This window comes from Cricetulus griseus, chromosome 6 (assembly GCF_003668045.3).
Source record: "Cricetulus griseus strain 17A/GY chromosome 6, alternate assembly CriGri-PICRH-1.0, whole genome shotgun sequence".
Classification (NCBI taxonomy): domain Eukaryota; kingdom Metazoa; phylum Chordata; class Mammalia; order Rodentia; family Cricetidae; genus Cricetulus; species Cricetulus griseus.
Window position 1 is genome coordinate 140812215 of NC_048599.1, and position 24963 is coordinate 140837177.

Consider the following 24963-nt stretch of genomic DNA (forward strand, 5'->3'; position numbering starts at 1 on the left):
CATTCTGCTTCCATGTATATCTGCACACCAGAAGAGGGCACCAGATCTCATAACGGATGGTTGTGAGCCACCATGTGGTTGCTGGGAATTGAACTCAGGACCTCTGGAAAAGCAGCCGGTACTCTTAACCTCTGAGCCATCTCTCCAGCCCCTTGAAACAGTTTTATAATTCAAGTTACATACATAGTAGATCAGAAGAGTAAAGCTGCAGAGCTAATTCCTTTTCTACAGTTTGAGTCTTGGTAATTACCATAAAACTTGCTTATCTGAATGATGATTATTTTTTCATTTTAGGATTCAGGGTGGAGATCAGCCATTTGTCCAGATTATTGTCCTAACATGTATGAAGAAATGGAAACATTAGCCAATGTACTTCAGTCAGATATTGGTCAAGATATGCGTGTTCATAACAGTACCTTTCTGTGGTTCATACCTTTTGTTCAGTCACTCATGGATCTTAAGGATTTGGGTGTGGCTTACATTGTTGAAGTTATTCATCATCTATACTCTGAAGTCAAAGATGTCCTCAACCAGACAGATGCTGTGTGTGACAAAGTCACTGAATTTTTTATTTTGATTTTAGTATCTGTGATTGAACTGCATAGAAACAAAAAATGTTTGCATCTGCTATGGGTGAGTTCTCAGCAATGGGTAGAAGCTGTTGTGAAGTGTGCCAAGCTTCCTACTACTGCATTTGCACGGAGTTCTGAGAAGTCATCTGGAAGTATCCCAAAGGGAGCAGCAATAATATCATCATTGGCATTGCATTCTGTGCCCTCTAACTCTGTCCAGCTTGCTTGTGTTCAGTTGATTAGGGGTCTCCTGAAAGAAGGTTATCAGCTTGGCCAGCAAACACTTTGTAAGCGGTTTTGGGATAAACTTAACTTATTCCTTAGAGGAAATTTATCTCTGGGTTGGCAGTTGACTGCTCAAGAAACCCATGAGTTACAAATGTGCTTGAAACAAATAATTAGAAACATAAAATTCAAAATGCCCCAATATAGCACTTTTGGGGATCTGACTTCTACATGTAAAACTCCTCCATCTTTTAAAGAAGAAAGTGAACAAATAGACAGGAAGCCTAAAAAAGACATGTATTGCCTGGAAAATTTTAGCCCCACATGTTCTAAAGAACCGTTGAAAGCTGACAGCAATCAAGTATTGATGAAAGCAAATAATACAGAAGAGGAGGGCATTAAGCAGCATTACATTGGTTTGAATGAAGAAGAGGAGCCTCTTCCAGCTGAATTATGCTTGAAGCAGAAGAGTGAGGCCCTATTTTCTGGAAGTGCTCAAGAGCAAGTTCAGATAAGTACAGAGAAGTCGGTAACAGAAAATTCTTCATTTACACCACAAAATAATACTATAAGAAATGGCTCAGAATGGGGATATGATAGAGGAGTAATAATATCAACACGTTCATTGACTGATTCTAGCACTGACTCTCTGGAAAAAGTATCTACGTCAAATGAAGATGTCTCATTAAAGGATGACACTGTTGGTAAAAACTCAAAACCAAAGTCTAAAGCACAGAAAGATGAAATTTGTGCAAAGTTATCACATGTCATAAAGAAGCAACATAGGAAAAGTACTTTGATCAATAACACTGTCATTCTAGAGGAAAACACAGCTATGTCTGACCTTGAGAACTGTTCAGAAAAAGATAGAGAAGTTCTAAAGGAAGATGCTGTCACACATGATGTGTCTTCAGACCCTGTTCTGGATGATGAACATGAAGAGCAAAATTCTGAAAACAGTTCAAAGAAACAGTTAAAAAGTGAGGAGTCATACAATTCTGATAAAAGCAAGTGTCAGATCCAGGAACACCATGCAACTGATGATTTGCTATCATTTACAGAAGTTACCAATACATTGGTAAAGAAAACTTCATGTGAGGATCCCGTGAAGGTTGTAGTTGAATCAAGAGATAAGGAAATAAGAAAGAGTACAGTGCTGATTTCTAACTTGGTAAAAGGACAGGTGCCTCATGGCAGTAGCAAGCCTTTGGTAACAGGTTCTCAAACGGACCTCTGTAACATAACTTCAGTAGCTCAAACTACTGTTATTCAGTTTCCAACAGGTACAAGTAAAAGTCCATCGCAGCTACAAAGAAAAGATGATAGATGTTTGACAGCTAACCAAAACAGTGCTGACACCTGCCACGGGCAGATTATTGTTATTTCAGATTCTGACGAAGATGATGATGAAAGAAGTCATGGTATTGAGAAACACACCCAAAAGGACAAAGTGTGCACAGAGAAAGAATGTCCAGAGCAGCATGGTTTGGTAGTTAATACTGGTGTGGAAAAGAAACTTATAAAGGAAGAAGAAACAAAGTTCTCTGTAGAATTTGAGGACTCCGAATCTCAGGTTTTTGAGTTTGAAAGTTCTTCTGAAGTGTATTCAGTTTGGCAAGATCATAAAGTAGACAGCAAGAACTTCCTTCAAGAGGAAGGAAAAAGCTGTGTAACTCATGTAGCTGATAGTACAAACAATAATTTGGGTTGTGGTGCAGACTCTGTGTCTGAAGAGATTGCTAGAAATGAAGCAGAGGATGTTGAAGAGCATGCAGAACCACACAGTAGTGTTTCTGCTGAGGAATTTTGTAAAACTGGAGGAAAACAACATAAGAGAAAAAGATGTGACAGAGTTACAGTTGAAGATCCCCAAAGGCCTTCATCTTCTGTCAGACCTGAGCAATTGGCTGATGACAGAGATCTTGCTGGAATAGACACAGGGACATCAGCTTCCAGTTCAAGAGTTGAGAGAGATTCTACACTTTCACCAATGAAGTCTACAAAGCCTCGTACTCACCCAAAACCTGTTAGGAAAGTACCAGCTTCTAAGGCTATTAAGAAAACTCATTCAGACACCAAGAGAGGACAGAATAAGAGTTCATGTTACATCAGTTGTAGAACATCTCCTGCTATTGTGCCTCCAAAGAAATTTCGTCAGTGTCCAGAGCCAACTTCAACGGTTGAAAAACTTGGTCTGAAAAAAGCTCCTCGGAAGGCATTTGAGTTGTCCCAGAGGTCTCTGGAGTGTATAGTCCAGTTACGTGACCATGGTAAGACTGTTGGAGTAGTCGACGCCCCCAAAAAGACGAAATTAATTCCTCCTCCAACTCTTTCCATCAAAAATAATAAGAAGCTGCTGACAAGTCAGGATCTTCAGTTTCAAAGGCTCATGAGATCCAGATCTCATCAAAAACGAGACCTTGATTACAAAAATACTGATACTGCTAGAACAGTGCCACGCACAGTACAGGGTTCTGACGTACCTGTGCCAGACTCTGATGGGCCAGATAATAGAGGAAGTGAGCCACCTGCCAACAGTAATGAAAAGCAATTAGCAAAATGCATGCCTTCCAAACTAGAAGTGGCGAAAGCCATTTCCGATCCTCGGGTGACTGATATAGCTTCTCTTGTGAACCAGTGTGAGTCTAGAGTGTTAAGTGGAGGAGTGCCAACAGATGTGATATTTGCTTCAGAGGATCCTGTGGGTGAAGACGCTCCCACACTGCCATTTGGGGAGGTGGCAGCTGTGAAAGCTGCAGAACCAGAATCCAGTAGTGATACAGATGATGATAATTTATTCTTAACACAGCATGATCCTCAAGATATGGATCTGTGCTCACAGATGGAAAATAATAAACTGATTGTAGTGACTCATAAAGATGCTATTCAGAGAGATGATTCTGTAAATCAGCCTCAGCTGGTGGAGTCTTTGAGTGTCACAAAGTGTAAGTATAAAGACTGTGTTGAAACTACAAAAAACCAGGGTGAATACTGCCCAAGACACTCCGAAGCTAAAGCAGCAGATGATGACGTGTTTCGTAAACCCGGCTTACCTCTTTCTGTAGCCAGGCCATTGAGACCTACTACTACCAAGATATTTAGCTCAAGCAGTGCTTCACGAACAGCCAATTTTTCCAAGTCTTTGGAAAGTACCATACTTCAGTCAGCACTAAAAAATAAGTCAAGTGGGGCACAGCCTAATTTGAAGGTGACACCACCCTCTTCCATAGTGTCTCAGAAGCCAGTGGCTGAGGTGAAAAGTTTATGCAATATTTTTAATTTTCAGACTCCAAGCAGTTCCAGTAAACGGAGTTATAAGCTTACACTTAGTGACAGCAAGCCTGTGTCAGCTTCCTCTGCAGTGAACATTCTCTTGCCATCACAGTCTATCTTTGACACCTTCATTAAAGAGGTCTTAAAATGGAAATACCAAATGTTTTTGAACTTTGATAAATGTGGCGCCCCACCAAGTCTCTCTCAATCTATCTCAAGACCCGTGCCCGTCAGATTTCAAGATTGTGCAGAGTATTTTAATGTTTTTCTCCCTTTGATTATATTGAATGCTTTTGAAACAGTAAGTATGCTTTATTTCTTTGCCTCTTTTGTAGATAAAGATTAGAGAAATGCTCATGAGCACATAGTCCCGTAAACTTCTGTTTGAATTTGTACTTATTTCTGTGAGAAGGTATTGGAGGGCTTTGTGTTGGTCAGTATTTAGACCAGGGAGTAAGGATACGCACTAGTTTATTCCTTACACAGCATCCTTGGTTGTTGAGTAGAGAACAAATGGTAGGAAGGCTTACAGATCCAGTAGACCAGTTACAGGTTGGTTCCAGCAACTTGGGGAGAGAATGATGTTGGCTTTGTTTGGATAGTAGTTATGGAGATGGAAAGACTATAGATAAATTTTAGAATATATGACTTACTAGTGGAAATTGAAAGGATGACTGATTTGAGCCTTAACCTGGTTAGGTTGTAATGTTTACTCTCCAGGAGTGGGGAAGAGCCTCTTGAGTTTGCCTCTTTCCTCATTTCTGGGCTGGAGCAGCACATGGCAGGAAAGGCCCTGCTACATGTTTCTAGCCAAAAGTGATAGATAGTGTGAGGGTGGGGCTGTCACACTAACCTTGTGCAGAAGCAGTTTGGCACCAGGAGTCATTGATGAATAATTATATTTGAGGAATTGAAGACCAGTTGCAAATTTAGCTACTTGAATAAAAATTTTACTATAAAATAAGACTGTTAGGTCCCGAAGGTGATTCTGTTTTTTTTTTTTTTTTTTTTAAGTGTAAAATAGCCTTTTATACTAGCAGTTTCTTTCGTAAATTTGGGCTTAGGATTGCCAAAGATCTCATACACTTCTGAGTTTGACTTGAGGCTTTGGCAGACAGGTATGTGTGGCATATAGATACTGACAGGAAGAATGCTTGTGCAAATTCCCAGAGATTGAGAAAAATGTAGGACAAATAGTCTCATTGTGGAGTAGGTGCTACCAGCAAGATCTAGCAGCAGCTGATACTTGTACAGTGAAAATTATCAGGGCTGCAGGTGACTGCTGAACATGAAAAGCTATTTCACCCAAGGAATAGTATTTTTAGTCTTTAGAAGTTCAGTTAACAAGTACAACCAAATGTGGCTAATGACTGAATTGAACAGGTCAGTTTTAAACAATTTAATTAAACCACACAAACTGATTTTTAGTCTTTCATTTGGGATTCTGTTCTACTTCCCCTGTAGCTCAGTTTGCTGTGTGTAGTAGCTTTCAACATGTTCTTTATTTCTTAGGTGTTTTTTTTTTGTTTGTTTTTTTTGTTTTTTGTTTTTTTTTTTTTTTGCTTTGTGTAGGTGGCACAGGAATGGTTCAACTCTCCAAATAAAGAGAATTTCTATCATTTGCATTTACGAAAATTTCCAGCGGACTACAAAAAATACTGGGAGTTTATGAGTAAGTTCATATGCAACTTGGAATATATGATATGATCATTGGAAATTTCTACTTATGAAGAGGTAGATGCCAGGGACTGGTAAGGTAACCAAGTGGACAAGCACTTAATGGCCCCCAGCAGTACTACAGACAGGTTAGCAGCAGCTATTGGTCAGATGAAGATAGCCACGCAAATTCATCTCATTTAGCTTTGTTATGATGAGACATTAAGACAGAAAACATCATTTTAGATAAAAAATGCTCAGAAGTTCAGTTTAACAAGCTCTATAATTTTAGTGCATATATACATGATACAGAGAAATAGGAACATGATACAGAGAAAAAAAGTGAACATTGCATATACACATGACTTTTGTTTTTGTTTCTTGAGAACAAGGTCTTGCTATATCACCCTGACTAGCCTGGAACTCGGTAGTCAACCAGGCTGGCCTGAGATTCACAAAGATCTGCTTGCCTCTGCCTCCTGAGTGCTGAGATTTAAGGTACGTGCTACTGCATGCAGCACACTTGACTTTTGTACCATTAAGTCAGCAAAGAGGAACAATAAAAGTAAAATAATAAAGTAAAATATAGTAGAAATAAGTGGCCTTCTTTTGCACCAAATATAGAATATAATTCACTGAGATCCTAGTACATTTATGGTAGAACTGACTTAGTAGTTCTTGAACTCTTGTGTATTGTGAGTAGAGCAAACATAGGAGTCTATTGATATTGTTAGAAAATGGCTCTCATGGGAGGAGGGTTAATAGAGTGTCATAAGGTGATATTTGAGTTGGAAGAACTAACTTATTTTCATATAACTATAGAATTTAAAGGGAGGGATATAAAACTTAGAGTAGTGTCCACATACAATTTTCAGAAACCTTACATGATAACATCTTGCATACATGGTAAGTGATGAAACCAGGGATTAGTATTGCTATAATACTGAGTATGAGACTCAGTTATATCAAAGTGGTTGTCCCACTAATGTCTGTTTTCTGTTCTGGGATCCAGAGTCCAAACAGCAGTAGTTAACGCTATTTTCTGAGCCTCCAGTATTCTAGAATAGTTAGTTCCTTAGCCTGTCTTCACTGTGTGTCTTTGATGCCTAAAGAATATTGCCCTATTAGTTTGTAGAACACCTTCTTTGTTTTTCTCAGATGTTACCTTAGACTTGAGGTTTTGTGCTTTTAGTAAAAATAGAGCAGAAGGATGGCTTTTTTTGTTGATCATTGATTCTGATCCCTTGGTTGATTGATATCTCCTGTGAAGTCACTGTTTTCCACTAATCCACAATCTGGCTAGTGACTCTTTCTTCCCTGATTTTTTGTTTGTTTGTTTGTTTGTTTTGTGGTTCTGGGATTAGAACCCAGGGCCTTTGCTTTCTACCACTAAGCTATACTTCTGACATGTATTTGAAGAAATTTCTGGTTCATGATAGTTTTCACAACCCCAAATATTTCAGTGTTTTGTGTGTGTGTGTGTGTGTGTGTGTATGTATGTATGTATGTATGTATGTATGTATGTATGTGTGTGTGTGTGTGTTGAAACTTGGTCTTCCCATGTAAGCCCTGGCTGGCCTGGGACTAATTATATAGACTAAGTTGGTTTTAAACTCACAGAGATTCACCTAACTCTTCATTCATTTACAAATATCTTTTTTCCCTTGTTTGAAATGCCATCAATGGCTTTTAAGGTCTTCTGTCTTGGCCACATGTAGTAGCACACACCTCTAATTCCTGCACTTAGGAGGCAGAGGCAGGCAGATCTCTGTTTGAGGACAGCCTGGTCTACAAAGCAAGTTCCAGGTCTACAAAGCTAGGGCTACACACAGAAATCCTGTGTGTGTGGGGGGAGGGGGTTCTTCTGTCTTTAAATTAGCTCTGTCTCTGAAGTGTCTGAAAGCAAATGTTTGCAGTGGAACATTTGTGAGTATGCTGTAACTTTTTTTTGACAGTTTCTGATGTTTTCTATTCACTTTTGAGATAATGAGGGTTTTCTTTTATATATAAATTTTTATTTAAATTAGAAACAATTTTATTTTACATATCAATCCCAGTTCCCTCTCCCTCCCATCCTCGCATCGAATCCCCCCATTCCACATCCATTCCTCAGGGAGGGTGAGGCTTTCCATGGGGGAATCATCAAAGTCTGTCCTGTGTATCTACGTTGGGAGAGTATCCGTGAGGTTTTTTTTTTTTTTTTTCAATATATGTAAAATTACAAGTTTAAGACTGGTGGGATATAGCTCAGTGGATAAGGCCTCCTTGCTGCCAAGTCTTTGAGTTTGAGCTCATGGAAGGAGGAGAGAAAAGACTCCTCCAGGTTTTCCTTTGATGTTCACCACACCTTCCAATTGTGTGTACACTGGCACACAAATAAATGTAATAAATTTTTAAAGGTTGACATTTGGGGTTGGAGATGTGGGCTCAGTGGTTAAAAGCACTTGGGAGGCAAAAGCAGGCGGATCTCTACAGAGTGAATGCCAGGACAGGCTCTGAAAAACCAAAAAAAAAAAAAAAAAAAGTCACTTGTGCTAATACTGAGAAATGCTGTCCTAAATTATTTTGGGAGGAAATATGGTGAGATGCAGACATAGGCAGCTGCTACTATATTTACTTGAGTGGTGTGTGGGTATGTGCCTGTGGTGCCTATGGTGCCCAGAGAACAATCTTGGCTGTTAAGCTCAACAAGATTATACACCTTAGGTTTTGAGATAGGGTTTCTGATTGTCCTGGGCTAGATTGTCTACTGAGCCAGAGGGATCTCCGTCTCCAACTTAAAAGCACTACATTACAAGTATGTACCACTATGCCCAGCCCTAATAATTTGTGTGTATGGGTGTTCTGCGTGTATGTATGTATGTCTGTATCACTTGCATGTAATGTCTCTGGAAGCCAGAAGAGGTTGTTGGACCCTGGGACTAGAGTTACAGACAGTTGTTAGCATTAAATCCAGGTCCTATGGAAGAGCAGCCATCCTAACAACTAAGCTATTGCTCCAGCCACATCATGCCCAGCCTTTTTATGTGGATTCTAGAGCTCAAACTCAGGTCTGCAATGTTGTGAGACAAGCACTTTACTGACTGAGCTACCTCCATAGCCCCTTGTATGATATTAAAGTTAGCTTTTTGGGAGTTGAGATGATACCTCCTTCACTATAGAGAAGGGCTTTTTTTTTTTTTTTCTGATTCATTTATTTACTTAGGCTTCTTTACAGTTATTCCTACCTTCCTATTGTCTTTGTGAATCACTGGTGTTCTTTCTGTCATTTCTTGTCTTTGCTAGAAGGTTGTATGAATGAAATTCTACAGTATATGTCCTTGTGTCTTTTGATGCTTATACCAACATAACAATACTAAAATGTAAAATTTATTTATAGCTGTGATTGACTTGTTCCATCCTTAGTGCTTCACTTCAGTTTGTTAGTGCTTGACTCAGTTGATGAATCTTTTTATTGTAATGCTTTCTTTATTTTCCTATCTTTTTTCCCTTGTGTGGAATGCTATCAGTAGCTTTAAAATATCTCTGTGTACTTAGATCTGTTTCTGAGTTTTCTGAGCCGTGATTTTGAAATTGGGTACACATGAGAGAACTTCCTTGTTAAGAAAAGGCCAGGTGTAGTAGGTGGTGTAGGCTTTTAATCCCAGCACTTGGGAGGCAGAGGCAGGTGGATCTCTTTGAGTTTGAGACCAGCCTGGTCTACAGAGTTCCAGGACAGCCTCTAAAGCTACACAGAGAAACCTTGTATTGGGTAGGAGTGAGGTGGGGACACTAAAAAGTCAGGACTGATGGAACTTATTTTAATTCCAGCACCTTGAGAGGCTGAGGCAGGAGGGTCAAGAGTTCATTCAGGTCCAGGGGGCTGGAGAGATAGATACTCAATTAAAAATCACTTGATAATTCTTGAAGAATCTATTCCTAGTACCCAATGTGGTAGCTTACAACCATCCATGACCCGGAGTCCTAGGAGATCTGACAGGCATGCAGGTGGTGCATATACATCATGCAGTTAAAACATGTGTACACATAAAAGTTAACCCAAAAAATAGAGTTCAGAGTCAGGACTACATAGTTATCGACTGTCTCAAGTAATAAAATAAACACTAGAATGAACCTTATGGGGGGGTGAGCAGCGCTGGAGAAATGGCTCTGGTTAAGAGCACTGACTACTCTTGCAGAGAACCTGGGTTCAGTTGCCAGCACCCTGTGGCAGCCTGTGGTCTGGCACCCTTACACAGACATACATGCAGGCAAAAATGTCAGTGCAAATAAAAATTTTTTAAAAAACCCTTCAAAAAAATGAACTTTATGCAAATAGTATCAGCTATTTCTCAATGTTTCTATTTTGGCTTTGTTGATGTTTTTTTAATTTAAATTTGAAAATTTTATACATGTATACAATGTATCTTGATCATATCCACTCTCACTTCCCTCCCTTCATTTTCCCATATACACACACTGTATTACATCTCCCCCTCAATTTCCTATCTTTCTTTTGTAACTTTTAGAATTTTTATGTAGTTGGCTTTTTTTTGGGCTGCCAATTAGCTCCAAAATAAAGACACGGGCACTTACTATTATTAATTATGAATGCTCATCATTTGCTTAGGCTTGTACTAATAACTCTTTTAACTTAATTTAACTTATTTCTGTTCATCTACCTTTTGCCTTGGGGCTTTTTACGTTTCTTTCATTCTGTATGTCCTACTTTCCTGCTTCCTCTGTGTCTGGCTGGCTGGACCCTGGTGTCTCCCTAGTGTCTCTTTTCTACCCCCCCCTCCCAACCTAAATTCTTTCTTCTACTTACTCTTCCTGCCCAGAAGTACCACCTATACCTCCTCCCTTGCTATTGGTCATTCAGATTTTTATTAGACCAATGAGGTGTCCTAGGCAGGTAAGGTAAAACAGCAACACATCTTTATATAATTAAACAAATGCAACACTTTTTTTTTTTTTTTTTGGTTTGTCAAGACAGGGTTTTGGAGCTGTGTAGCTTTGGAGCCTGTCCTGGAACTCGCTCTGGAGACCAGGCTGGCCTCGAACTCACAGAGATCCGCCTGCCTCTGCCTCCCGAGTGCTAGGATTAAAGGCGTGTGCCACCAACGCCCGGTGCAACACATCTTTATATAGTTAAATATTCTGCAACATTTTTATTTCTTTGTTGTTCATATTTTATAGAATCCTATAATAAACAATTACAATTGGATTTTTGAAAGTGAGTTAAATGTCTTTGTGAGACATGTGGGTACTGGGAATTGAACCCAGGTCCTCTGGAAGAGCAGCTAAGTAACGGTTGAGTCATCTCTGCATTCAGTTCCCTTTTATAATTTTATTGTTTGTTTATTAAATTTTTTTTTTTTTTGGTTTTCAAGACAGGGTTTCTCTGTGTAGCTTTGAAGCTTATCCTGGCACTCGCTCTGGAGACCAGGCTGGCCTGGAACTCACAGAGATCCACCTGCCTCTGCTTCCCGAGTGCTGGGATTAAAGGCGTGCACCACCAATGCCCCGCTTATTTAAATGTTTTAAGAGATGTACTTATTTATTTATTTATTTATTTATTTATTATGTGTACAGTATTCTATCTGCATGTATTCCTGCAGGTCAGAAGAGGGTACCATATCTCATTATGAATGGTTGTGAGCCATCATGTGGCTGGGAATTGAACTCAGGACCTTGGGAAGAACAGTCCGTGCTCTTAACCTTTTAGCTATCTCTCCAGCCCTATCGTTTATCTTTTGAGTCAGGGACTCTCTTTGTAACTTTGGCTGTCCTGGAACTTGCTCTGTAGACCAGACTGGCCTCAAACAGAGATCCACCTGCCTCTGCCTCCTAAGCACTGGGATTAAGGGGGTGTGCCAGCACCACCTGGCCCTTTTTATAATTTTTATTCTCTCTCTCTCTTTCTCTCTCTCTCTCTCTCTCTCTCTGTCTGTCTCTGTCTCTCTCTCTTCTAGACAGGGTTTCTCTGTGTAGGTCCTGGGTGTCCTGGAATTCTATAGATGAACTAGCAGAGGTCAGGGCTTGAGCATTCCTTAGGGATTGGGGCAGCCATTCTGGTTTACATTGCACTGCACCAGCTCCAGAGGAGACTGGCTGGTCCCAGGGATGCTGACACAGCAAGGTGAGCTGAGAGGTCAGGAAGGACAAGAGTGTCCCCCTGTTTCTCCTCTTAGGCCCCTCCAAGTGTCCTGGGACACTCCCAGGTGACATGAAGGGGTATGAGTTGCTGGGCAGTGGTGGCACACTTCCTTTAATTCCATCAAGCATTTAGGAGGCAGGGGTAGGCAGAGTTTGAGGCCATCGTGGTCTATAGAGCAAGTTCCAGGACAGGCTGCAAGGCTACACAGAGAAATGCTGTTTCGAAAAACCAAAAAAAAAAAAAAAAAAAAAAAGTGACTCTTCAGAGGAGTTAAAGGCATGCCCACCACCACCACACAGCTGATTTTTGTTTTTTTAAGCCCACTGACCCCAGTTGGTGCTACCTTTCTGTACTTGAATGTGGGGTCATCTGCTAGGGTCTGTGGAATCTTGTCAATGTCCTTTCCTAAAGAAAAGTGAGCTTGCCGGGCAGTGATGGCACACACCTTTAATCCCGACACTCTAGGCAAAGGCAGGTGGATATCTGAGTTTGAGAGTAAGTTCCAGGACAGCCAGGGCTGTTACACACACACACACACACACACACACACACACACACACACACACACACACACACACACACACACACACACACACACACACACACACACACACACACACACACACACACACACACACACACACACACACACACACACACACACACACACACACACACACACACACACACACACACACACACACACACACAACACGTAATTCCAGGACAGCCAGGGCTGTTAACACACACACACACACACAAGGACAGCACACACACACACACACACACACACACACACACACACACACACACACACACACACAGTTCCAGGACAGCCAGGGCTGTTACACACCACACACACACACACACACACAAAAGTTCCAGGACAGCCAGGGCTGTTACACACACACACACACACACACACACACACACACACACACACGCGCGCGCGCGCGCACAAAACAACAACAAAAGCAAAATAACCAAAAAAAACCCAAAATAACAAAAAAAAACCCCACAAAATAAACAAAACAACAACAACAAAAACAAAACAAAACAAAACAAAAAAACTCCATCTCAGGAAAGCAAATAAATAAATGAAAAAAAGAAAAGTGACCCTTCTTTCCTTAGCAGCCATCAGCTGTCAGTAACTCATCAGCTAGTTGTGGGATCTGTGGAACTCCTCTGCTTTCAATGCTGGAGTTTTGAATTGGCTTGATCTTGTGCTGGTCATATGTAGGCAACCACAGCTGCTACTGTTAGGATCTACAATCAGTATTTTACATTTTTATTGGGTTAGATCACCCTTTTAATAGATATACAATACAGAATCCATCAGGACTTACTTTGTACTTTGGAACACAGAACAAAAGTTCAATTGCTTGTAAGTTGATCTTGAAATCTGTTAAGAATTGCATAAATGCTGATTTTTGTTTCATAGTTTACCTGGAGGAATCTGAACTAGCTAAACAACTTCATCCAAAGGAAAATGATCTGGTGTTTTTGGTTCCTGAGAGACTAAATAGAGAGAAGAAAGATATGAACAGGAATGGCATGCAAGATCGAAATGGCTATTACTGTGGTTATGTTCATAAGTTTCGCCGTACTTCAGTCAGTAAGTAAATGAGGTGTCAGCAAGGTGATCATCTCATTTTATGTGCATTGTGCTTCCTTAGTCCTGTATTTTGTTATATGCCAGGTTGATCCCTTACATTTAGAATTCTTTTTCTGTTTTCCACTTAAGATCCTGAGTTTGCTGCTTATTATTTAAAAACTTTGTTTTTCATGATGTGTATGTAGGTATGTGCACACAAGTGCAGATGACTGCTGAGGCCAGACGTGCTGGGTCCCCTTGGTGCTGGAGCTCCAGGCAGTTGTGACTGCCCAGCATGGGGGCTGAGAAACCTAGCTCTTAACTGCTGAGCCATCTCTCCAGCCTCAAGCTTTGTTTTAATGTCCTCTTCCACCTATCATTTTTACATATCGAATTCAAGTCCTCTAATAAGTCACATTCTAACCTTAGTTTTGTGACTAATTACTAATTAGAAGAGCAAACAATTTATTACAAGGCACCTTGAGTTTGGAAATTTACTGTCCATCACTTTCATCCATTGCATTGTAGGGATTTCTCCTCTGAAGCTTAAATATAAGAACATTTGCCAAAGCAATGTGTCTTATTTTTCTGCACATTTGTAGTGTTCTCCAAAGGTGGTCAGAATTATTCCTTGTTACTAAGGGAATCCATTGCTTCAAAATATTATGTAGCCAAGATTGTTTCCATTTGCAATCCAGAATTGAAGCTTTTTTTTTTTTTTGCAAAGTAGGCCTCTCTCTGTTGTCCCAGCTAGTTTTTTGAGCTTTGGTGTTCAAGTAATCCTCTTGCCTCATCTTCATAAGAAGCTGCTGCTGTAGGCTGTATCACTAAGCATGGTTCAAAACCTAGTTGTGGTGTACTGCAAAGTCCATATTTATGTCAGTCTGCCATTTCAAAGGTGAAACACTAGTATTCTTACTTATATGAACAGAAGATGGTTTCCTGATTCTTCAACCTTATTGTATCATGTTTTTAAAGCAACATTGATCATCCTGAGTGTCCCACCATGCTGCATTCTAACTGATGTGCTAAATTTAGCTTGATTATTTGTTTTGTTTTGAGACACGGTTTCTCTGTCCTGGAGCACATTTTGTAGACCAGGCTGGGCTCCAAAGGTGGTCAGAATTATTCCTTGTTACTAAGGGAATCCATTGCTTCAAAATATTATGTAGCCAAGATTGTTTCCATTTGCAATCCAGAATTGAAGCTTTTTTTTTTTTTTTTTTTTTTTTTTTTTTTGCAAAGTAGGCCTCTCTCTGTTGTCCTGCCTCCTGAGCTGGATTAAAGGTGTGCACCACCATCTCCTGGCTTAGCTTAATTCTTTGTGTACAGCATGTGTGGGAGATTTGTGGCAGGGATATGTGGCTTAATTTTGCTTTTGGCTCTTGAAAATGATTAACATTTGCCAAATTTATAATTATCAAATTCACAATTATCTCTTTTCCTGAAATCCTTTTAGTTCAAAACTGTTGAATCTCTGTGTTTGAAAAGCTATAATTTAAACCTTTGTGTTAATTTCTGGTCTTTTGTGTCTTTCACAACCACTTCAGATTTGTTGCAGATTTGTCTGATTATGTTCATTATATCCTATATCCAGCCATTATGCCTATTGCTTTTTCCAAAGCCTGACTTCCTTCCTTCCTTCCTTCCTTCCTTCCTTCCTTCCTTCCTTCCTTCCTGTCTGTCCATTTATTTATTGAGGCAAGGTGTGTCTCTGTAGCCCCTGGCTGTCCTGGAACTCCCTTTGTAGCCCAAGTTGGCCTCGAACTCACAGAGATCCTCCTGCCTCTGTCTCCCAAGGGCTGGGATTAAAGGCATGTCCCACCACACCCAGCTGGGAAGTGATTATTTTTTAATGTATAAAGCAGAACCTGTTACCTATACAGAGATACCATATGGTTTTCTACCTAACTGAATAGCATTCTAAGTCATTGCTGTGTTACCCAGAACTCTACAAAAATATACCCCATTTTGCTTTCTGGATCTTGTAATACATGCCTCCCTGCTTTTCCTTCCAGCTGTACTAGCTCTGTCTTACTATATCTGAAATGCTCCCAGCACACTTCTACCTCCAGGTCTCTGTGCTTGGTGAGTCTTTGTAGCTCTCTTTTTCTCAAAAGGACAAAGCTTTCTTCCTTATTCACATCTCAGTATCATTTTGTCAGGAATACACTGACCAGCTTGTCCACCTCTGTGTCCCCCATTCCTTTCTCATCCTGTCTGCTCCATAACCACTCACTACTGTTCAACATATTTGTTTGGCAGTTTTCTCTGGAGGGCAGCAATACTGTCTTGTTTGTTTGTTTTTGTTTTTTTTAACAGTGAAAACTACAGGTTCATTTCATTTGCAACAATCCCACACAGTTCTCTACCAGTCATTCAAGTGTAAAACTCCACAAAACCCTCGACCAACTCCTGAACTGAAAAAAAAAAAGAATTTTACATTTAGTAAATATAAGTGATTTGTTTAAATACGTCATGTAAAATACAAGTTGTGACTAACCTTTTAACCTTTGTAAACACTTTTGATTAACAATTTCAGTTGGATAGCATTATACTGATGCATTGCTTTTCTCCTCTTTGATTGTAGTGCGCAGTGGAAAAGCTGAGTGTTCCTTGTGCATCCAGACACAAGATAACTTGCCAGTCAGACTAAATGAATTCATGAAATGTATTGTAATCAGTTCTCTGGTAACTACACAGAGGAAATTGAAAGCCATGTCTCTGTTGAGCAGTCGGAACCAGTTGGCCAGAGCTGTTCTAAATCCAAACCCCATGGATTTCTGTACCAAAGACCTATTAACTACAACATCTGAAAGAATTGTGAGTGCTGATTTGAATGAAGCCAGGGCTAATTTTAACTGCTGAATAGTCCTGTATGCTTGTGCACAGTGGTGTTTAGTTCCCTTCAGTTTTACAATGTGAACAAGTAGATTAGCTTATTCAGTGGTGGAGAAGAACTGTGGGATTGTTGTAAATGAAGTGATGAACCTGTAGTTTACACTGTAAAAATTGTACAAATAGTCTAGAAAATTAACAAAAAATATAAAGGAGAACCAGTATTTCTAAATCCTTACTGTGTGTACTTAGGCTTTTTTGTTCATTATCTGGTCATTTTGCACCTTGGAGGAGTGTTAGTTTAATGAGTCAGAGAGGTTAGGATTATGGCTTTCCAAATTGAAAGACTGAAATTTAGACTAGGTCTGGCTATGAAAACTGTTTTCCACTGTGTTACATTGTATTAGGAAAGAAATATTTTTAGAGGCCTTCACTGTCTTAAGCATAGAATTGACTAAATGGAAAAAAGTCAGAAAAACTAAAGAAAAGCTTATTTAAGAAAATCTATTGTAATATTATAAATAAAGCCACAATTTTAAGTAGGCTGAAGCCTGTAGGTGTTAACTAGTAATTAGTAACTGATTAACTGATTAGGTTTTCTCTAGTTTCTCTAGTTTCACTAGTTTCTCTAGTGAAAGTGGTTTCTTTCTTTCTTTTTTTTTTTAATTTTATTTATTTATTTATTTGTTTTTGTTTTTCGAGACAGGGTTTCTCTGTGGCTTTGGAGGCTGTCCTGGAACTAGCTCTTGTAGACCAGGCTGGTCTCGAACTCACAGAGGTCCGCCTGCTTCTGCCTTCCGAGTGCTGGGATTAAATGCACGTGCACCACTGCCCGGCATGATAGTGGTTTCTTAAGTCAGTCACTTAGACACTTGCTTTGTTTGACATAATAGACTGGAAGAAAGTTGAACAAATGCTGTTCATTACTTCTCCCATGTGTCATGACAGAAAGAACTCATTACACACATCTTCTCTATAGATTACCTACTTAAAAGACTTCAATGAAGACCAGAAGAAAGCCATAGAAACAGCATATGCTATGGTGAAACACTCACCATCTGTTGCTAAAATATGTTTGATTCATGGACCACCTGGAACAGGAAAATCAAAAACCATTGTAGGTCTCTTGTATCGATTATTGACAGAGGTAGGTGTTATACTGTTAGCCTGGACTTGGCTTGACCAAAATTACGAGGCTTGTAGGTCTTAACGTGCCTTTCCCATTTTCCTTGTGTATTTTAAAAGATTTATTATTATTACTGTTGTTTTAAATTTTATTTGTATGGGTGTTTTGTCCACACGTATGGCTGTATACAGCATGCATGCAGTGTTTAACAGAGACCAGAAGAAGATAACAGATTCCCCGGGAACTGGGGCTGCTGGCAGTTTGAGCCATGATGTGGGCACTGGGAATCGAACCTGAGACCTCTGGAAGAGCCTCCAGTGCTCTTTACTGCTAAGCCATCTTTATAGCCTCTTAATGTTTTTTTTTTTCCTTTTGGTTTTTCAAGATAGGGTGTTTCTCTGTGGCTTTGGAGGCTGTCCTGGTGCTTGCTCTTGTAGACCAGGCTGGTCTCGAACTCACAGAGATCTGCCTGCCTCTGCCTCCTGAGTGCTGGGATTAAAGGTGTACGCCACCAACTCCCCGCCTTGAATGTATTCTTGAGTGACATATTGGTTGGACTGAATATTAAGTAATGTTGAAATAAAAGTAAGGCATAGAGCATCCAAACAGTTGTGATAAACTTTGTGCCAGAGAAATATTTTTTTTTCTTTTTTTCCTTGCTTCTGTTTCTGTGGTACTGGGATTGAAGCCCAGGGTCTCCTGTGTGCTTGTGAGTGCTATGCAGCACCACATGCCACAGCAACTTTCATGTTGTGTGAGGAATAGATGCTTTAACCATTGTGAGAACTTGAAAGCAGAGAAAGATTTGGATCCTAAGAATAGAGCTCATTGTTGTTTGTCTGCTGTGTGACAAATTGTAGAACCAGAGGAAGGGCCATTCTGATGAAAACTTCAATGCCAAAATCAAGCAAAACCGAGTCCTCGTGTGTGCACCTTCCAATGCAGCTGTTGATGAACTTATGAAAAAAATTATCCTGGAATTCAAAGAAAAATGTAAAGACAAGAAGAATCCTTTGGGTATGATACTCTCTTGTTTTTATTTTTTTGTTTTGTTTTTTTTTTTTTAAATAGTGTCACACTGCCTTTTTTTAGTTAACATCAGAGTCCATTACAAGTAACAGAAATTCCATCTGCATTAGCTTAAGCGTGATAGATATTTGCTTCCAGTTCAAAAGTTAGGGAGTCCATTAGTGTGGGCACTAGTCTCTGCTGTGCAGTCTTCAGGGAACCGACTTCCTTCTGTCCTGGAGCCTTACTGTGTTGTGACCTTCCATTCCTTAGTGTACCTCTTGGTGAGGGATAACTGCTTTACCTACAGTATCACATCACCAAGAGTGAGGAGACATGAAATGACAAAGAGAACAAATGACCTATCTTTTGAGGAGGGTTCCTAGATGCTATAGTGTCATCTATTTATTTCCCTTTCACTTCAGATTACATGGGGCATAATCTGTATTTTGAGAGGTGATGTATTTTTCCTTTTTTTACATCTGTGTACCTAATACAGGGTATTTGTTTCCTCTAAAACGTAATACATTATCAATTTATAGCCAAACTCTTTCCTTTTTGCTATGTATATATTAATGGTTGTGAGGGTAGATGCCATCCGTCTATTCTTCTGTTCTTTGAAGTAATAGCAATTCTGGTACCTCGAAGCTGACCCTGCAGTTCACTGACTGGCTCTGAAGCCATAGTTTGGATACCACTGTCCAAGAGAGCTGCATGCGCAGCCAAGAAGCATGGCTGCAGGTGCTGTGGTTGATGTGCTTTTACCTGGTGGAGTAGACACAGGAAGCCCATCTACCAACAAACAGTAAATGTGTGTTCAAGTACAGGTTAGTTGTTGTGGTAAAGTTAGAAATCAACTAACAGCCCAAAGTTTTGTCAGTGAAAAATTATACATTTTCTGCTTTTATATCTGTTGAAATGATACAGGCTTTTTTTTTCCTCCCTGTGTCTTTACAAAGTCATAATGATAACTTGTGAATGTCATTATTCTGTGACACAATGCTTGGTTGCTAATGTATTATTTTTAGGGCTTTGAAGTTAGTGCTCATAAATGAGAACCACTTAAAATCTTCTTTTGTTATAAGACAAATTATTTTACAGATTTTGTTTTGGTTTGTTGTTGGTGGTGATTTATTTTGTTCTTTTTGACAATGAACAAGTTTTTTGTGAATTGTTAAATGTTTTCAAGGATTGCGTTTGTTTATTTATTATAACAGAGTTTTTCCTGTAATACCCTGGCTGTCTTGGAACTCACTTTGTAGGCCAGGCTGACCTCAAACTCAGAGGTTTGCCTGCCTCTGCCTCCTAGGTTTTATTTTTTTTAATCTTAATTGTATTTATGGTTGGGTCTCCTTTGTTTTTGTGTATTTATCTAAGTGCATATATGGCCCAGACCTGTGTGGTTGCAGAATCCCAGGAGAAATTTCTTTTTTTCCAGCTGCACACAGGCCAACTAAGAGACATTTCTTTTCTTTGCTCCATTTCTTCCAAGCCTCTTCACCTAATAGTGCTTAGTATTTTTAAGTGGTATTTGCTAATAATGGTAACATAGAATTAAGGATTTTTCTTTTCTTTCTTTTTTTGGTCCCTGGCTTTTTCTGTGTAGCCCTGGCTGTCGTGGAACTCACTTTGGCTGGCTTTGAACTCAAGAGATCCACTTGCCCCTGCCTCCAAAATGCTGGAATTAAAGGTGTGGGCCACCACTGCCTGGCTAAATTTTGTGTTTTTTTATCAACAGGAAATTGTGGAGATATAAATTTAGTGCGACTGGGTCCAGAAAAGTCTATTAATACAGAGGTCCTAAAATTTAGTTTGGACAGCCAAGTCAGCCACAGAATGAGTAAGTGATGGCATTTGTATTGGTGTTCTGCTTCCTTTTGTATGGCAAAGTAATAAAGAGGGGACATTATTGGTATTTTGGAGATCCCAGAACTTGTTTAGCTTTGAAAAGGAGTTTTCCTTCTCATTGTATTTGTGTGTGTGTGAATTTGTTAAAATTAACTTGTGATTTTAAAATTTATAATAGAAAAAGACTTGCCTTCTCATATTCAAGAAATGCTTAGAAAGAAAGAGTTTCTGGATGGTCAGCTCGATGAACTTTCTCGTCAGCGAGCTCTGTGTCGAGGTGGACGAGAGATGCAGGTATGGACATTTCTTTGCAGACTTGACTTAGACATGGGATAGTCAATGGGTGTGTGATGGTGTTCTTACTGAGATATGGCGTGAGTCTATTATGCTGAAGTAGTATGCCTAATGTCAGGGCTAGCAAACTTTTTTGTGAAGTAAACACTATGTTTTATAGACCACACAGTGTTTGTTACAGCTTCTCAGCTTGATTGGGACTCTGAAGATTTACCAGATCATTGTCAACAAACAGATGCAGTTGTATTGCTGTAAACATTTATTTACAAAAGTAGATGGTTTATTGTACTTATTAGGCAATTTTCAGTTGGTGAGTTAAACTGTTTTAGGGGCTGGAGAAATGGCTCAATGATTAAGAGCACTGGCTGCTCTTCCAGGGGATCCAGGTTTGATTCCCAGCACCCACATGGCAGCTCACAAACAATTGTAATTCCCGCTTCCAGAGGATCTGATACCTTCTTTTGATTTCTTCCGATTCTTGGCATGTATGTGATACAGACATACATGCAGGCCAAACAACCATACATAAATAAAAGTAACCTGGCCAGGTGTTGGTGGCGCACACCTTTAATCCCAGCACTCAGGATGCAGAGGCAGGCAGATCTCTGTGAGTTTGAGACCAGCCTGGTCTACAAGAGCTACTTCCAGGACAGCCTCCAAAACTATAGAGAAACCCTGCCTCAAGCCCCCTCCCCCCCCAAAAAAAAAAAAAAACATTTCTAATTAGGTTGAGAAAAAAGAATTTGCTGGCTCATATACGCAAAGTCAAGAGTGACTTAACTTTTAGTATTGTTGGATCAAGAGCCTTAGCTGTTAACATTTGCCACCTTTTGATTTCCTTTTCTCTGTATGTCAGCCATTTCTTTTTTATGAGAGGACAAGTATTTCTGGGCACCACCACTCCAGCTTAAAATAACGTGTCTGTTCCAAGGATACACTTTGATTAGTTTCTGGGTGCCATGATTTCCCATGCTTGCATTATATGCTTATCACTATGGCAGGATTGTTGTGTGTGGTGCACTTTAGACATGAATGGAGGAATGATGCTCCAAGGTTTGAGATACTAGGCAGACAGCAAACATGGAGCACAGGAGATATAACTCTGTCCCTTAACTGTACAGAGCATTGTTAACGACTTTCCTGGTAGGGAAGAGAACATACTGTTTTAGTGAGTTCATGTGTAAGATAGTTTCCACTTTTCCTAAGGTGTGAAGTAACTGAGAGCTTTCTAAAGTGCTTGGTTTTCGTGGTAATGTTCTAATTTGTTTTGTTTTCAGAGGCTAGAATTAGATGGATGTATTGTCAAAGTTTCAAAAGAAAGGCAAGAACTTGCTTCGAAAATTAAAGAGGTAAGTAGTTTACCTGCATGCAGCATTTTGCTTTCTTTACGAAACAGTTCAGAGAGGACATAAGGGCTGAGGTTTTCTTTTTCTTTTTCTTTTTTTTTTTTTTTTGAGGCAGGTTCTCTGTGTAGCCCTGGCTGTCCTGGTACTCACAGAGATCCACCTACCTCTGTCTCTGGAGTGCTGGGATTAAAGGCGTGTGCCACCACCACCCAGCTGAGGTTTTGTTTTAAAAAATATTTAACATGAAAATGGCACCTGCAAAAGTGGAGACATTAGTTTTTCTCTTAGGTATAAGTCAGTATTAAATGTAGTTTCTTTTTTCACCAACTGCAAATAGATAATTGCTACCATGAGTAGTTCAAGAGGAGGTTTATGGATATTCAGAAAGAGAAGACTAGGAATGAACCGTATTTGTAGTTTAGTAAGACGGTAGCAACTGTAAACTATCATATGCTCCTTTATGAATATAAATTGAGTGACAGTGGATATGATTTGGCATAAAAACATACAGCTCCTCCTCTTACCCCCTCCGATTTCCAAATCTTGGCTTAGAGAATACGTTTTTTGAATCCTGTATCATGTCCATTTGGTCCTTCGTTCCCAGACAACCAACCACAGTCCAAGAAAGCTTTTGCATGTAACTTATGTATGTTGGCCTTGTAACTAGAGTTACAGACAGTTGTGACACGCTGTGCGGGTGCTAGGAAGTGATCCAGGTCCTCTGGAAGATCAGTCAGTGCTTTCAACTGCTGAGCCATCTCTCCAGTCCATCATGCAAATTTTATAGATACAGTTTTTACACTGTTATTTTAGGGAATAATGGCAAGAGTTGCACTTTTTTTATTTTAAAGATTTTATTATGTATACAACATTCTGCTTCCATGTATATCTGCACACCAGAAGAGGGCACCAGATCTCATAACGGATAGTGGTGAGCTACCATGTGGTTGCTGGGAATTGAACTCAGGACCCTTGGAAGAGCAGTTGGTGCTCTTAACCTCTTAGCCATCTCTCCAACCCCCGAATTGCACATTTTTAATGCAGATACATTTTTGAGATTGGTGAAAGTCACAGATTTGAGCCCAGGTAACATGGTTTGTAGTTTTTTTGGCCAGAGACAAACACAGTTGGATTTAATGTATATTTTCATTACCAATGTAAATGATCTCTTAAGTTAGTATTCCACACTAAACAGGTGAAGTGCATTGTTCATGGGTGTTGTGGGCTTTGATGTTTTCATCATGTGTCTTCCATGGGCCATTAGAGTAACAATTTTGGGCCAACATTCACTATTGTGATGGCTAAGAGAACCTGGCAATGCTTTAGTACTGGAGCCAGAGTGCTGCCTCTCCTAAAACTCAACTTACATTGTCTTGAAGTCCACAATGGATTTGTGCAGAGGGATTTCTCCTGTTTTCTAGAGCCAAGGCTTCCCCTTTTTATTAAATATTTTTATGTATTTAATAGTAAAAATAGAACTTACAGGATTTGTATATAACTAAATACGGTTATTCTTTGTTGTACTAGGTTCAGGGGCGACCACAGAAAACACAGAATACCATTATCTTGGAGTCTCATGTCATCTGCTGCACACTGAGCACAAGTGGTGGTTTGCTGCTTGAGTCTGCTTTTCGAGGACAAGGGGGTGTCCCCTTTAGTTGCGTCATTGTGGATGAGGTCAGTGGGCACTCAATGTGCAAGTGAGACTAGTACTGTGGAGAAGAGTTGTGGGTGCTGGAGTGTGGGTAAAGAATAGGTTTTTACTAAGTGGTCACTTCTCTTGAGCTGTGCTGGAGAGTGAACCTCCAGCCTTGCAAGTTAGACGCCTCTACTTCCCCAGCTTTTAGCTGATATGCATGTGTTGTCATACAGTGAAACTTGGTGTTGACAGCCTGTTACAAATGAGGATTGTAGTCTTCTGGACAGGGTTGTCTTTAGAAGTATCCTGTTGAGCTGCTGCAGTTTCTCTGCCAGCTTTTGAAATATTTATGATTTTTGGACAATTTTGGCTGCTGCATTTTCAGCTGACATCTTTTATTTCTTGCCCATTCACTGAACATTGATTGTATACCTACTGTTACAGACCAGAATGAATGTACAGACTAGAATGAAAAGTCAGACTTGGATCCTTAGAGAATCAGTGTTGGAGCTCCCAGACCCTGTTGTAGATATGTCAATTATGTGTGAGAAAATGAAAACAGAAAAAGTGGGAATGATGAAATAATTGAAGGCAATATTATTGAATTAGAAAGATGGGAAAAAGACAGCCATGCCTCAAGTAATTTCTGAATTTCAGAGATAACATTGTTAAACGGCTGCCAGTGGAGCTTCCTAGGCTCCAGGAATGCACCATGCACTTAGGATGTACACAGTCTTCTTATTGGTAGCTAACTCTACAGTTAAGGCATCTGTGGTGGTTGGGTTCAAAATACTTGTTAGAATTGTGTTTAGATAATTTTAGTTTTATAATGAAATTTTTATATTTTTTCATTGTTATATCTTCATTGTACCTGGTACAATGTCTTACATGAAGACATTTTCATACAAGTATAATATACTTTGAACATTTTTAAAAATGCTTTTTTTATACCTGCTATAGAGACTGGGATATAACTCAGTGTTAAAGCACTTGCCCAACAAGTGTGAGGTCTTGCATAATTAAAAAAAAAAAAGGTTTATCTTGTAGTAAGGGAGGAATTTGGTACTTTTATGAGCATTAGAACTTAATTAAGGCTATTTCTCCTTCTACACTTTCTTACCAAGGCTGGACAGTCTTGTGAAGTTGAGACACTTTCTCCACTTATTCATCGCTGCAACAAACTTATCCTAGTAGGAGACCCGAAACAGCTCCCTCCCACAGTCATTTCTATGGTGAGTGTTTCTGTTGATGGTGGAGGGACTATTTTTGTTTTTGAGAGAGTAAGGTTCTGTTTCAACTTGAAGGGAAAATTAGGAAATGACAGAGAGCAGAGAAAACTTATTTGAAGTTTCATAAGAAATTGTGGCCAGACATGATTGTGCATGCCTGCTATCTTAGCACTCAG

At 39.6% G+C, this 24963-nt stretch overlaps 1 protein-coding gene across 3 annotated transcripts in view; it reads left to right on the plus strand.

Annotated features, from left to right (window-relative positions):
- The window catches only part of Setx (senataxin), a 55510-nt gene that overhangs the window by 16182 nt on the left and 14365 nt on the right, over nucleotides 1–24963 (plus strand). For all 3 annotated transcript variants that reach the window (XM_027423090.2, XM_027423088.2, XM_027423089.2), the window contains exons 10-20: nucleotides 295–4371; nucleotides 5643–5742; nucleotides 13307–13480; nucleotides 16050–16282; nucleotides 17277–17444; nucleotides 18284–18440; nucleotides 20170–20271; nucleotides 20458–20573; nucleotides 21851–21922; nucleotides 23447–23596; nucleotides 24683–24790. In XM_027423090.2, the coding sequence (XP_027278891.1) occupies nucleotides 295–4371; nucleotides 5643–5742; nucleotides 13307–13480; nucleotides 16050–16282; nucleotides 17277–17444; nucleotides 18284–18440; nucleotides 20170–20271; nucleotides 20458–20573; nucleotides 21851–21922; nucleotides 23447–23596; nucleotides 24683–24790 (5457 nt within the window). The remainder of the gene's footprint in view (nucleotides 1–294; nucleotides 4372–5642; nucleotides 5743–13306; nucleotides 13481–16049; nucleotides 16283–17276; nucleotides 17445–18283; nucleotides 18441–20169; nucleotides 20272–20457; nucleotides 20574–21850; nucleotides 21923–23446; nucleotides 23597–24682; nucleotides 24791–24963) is intronic.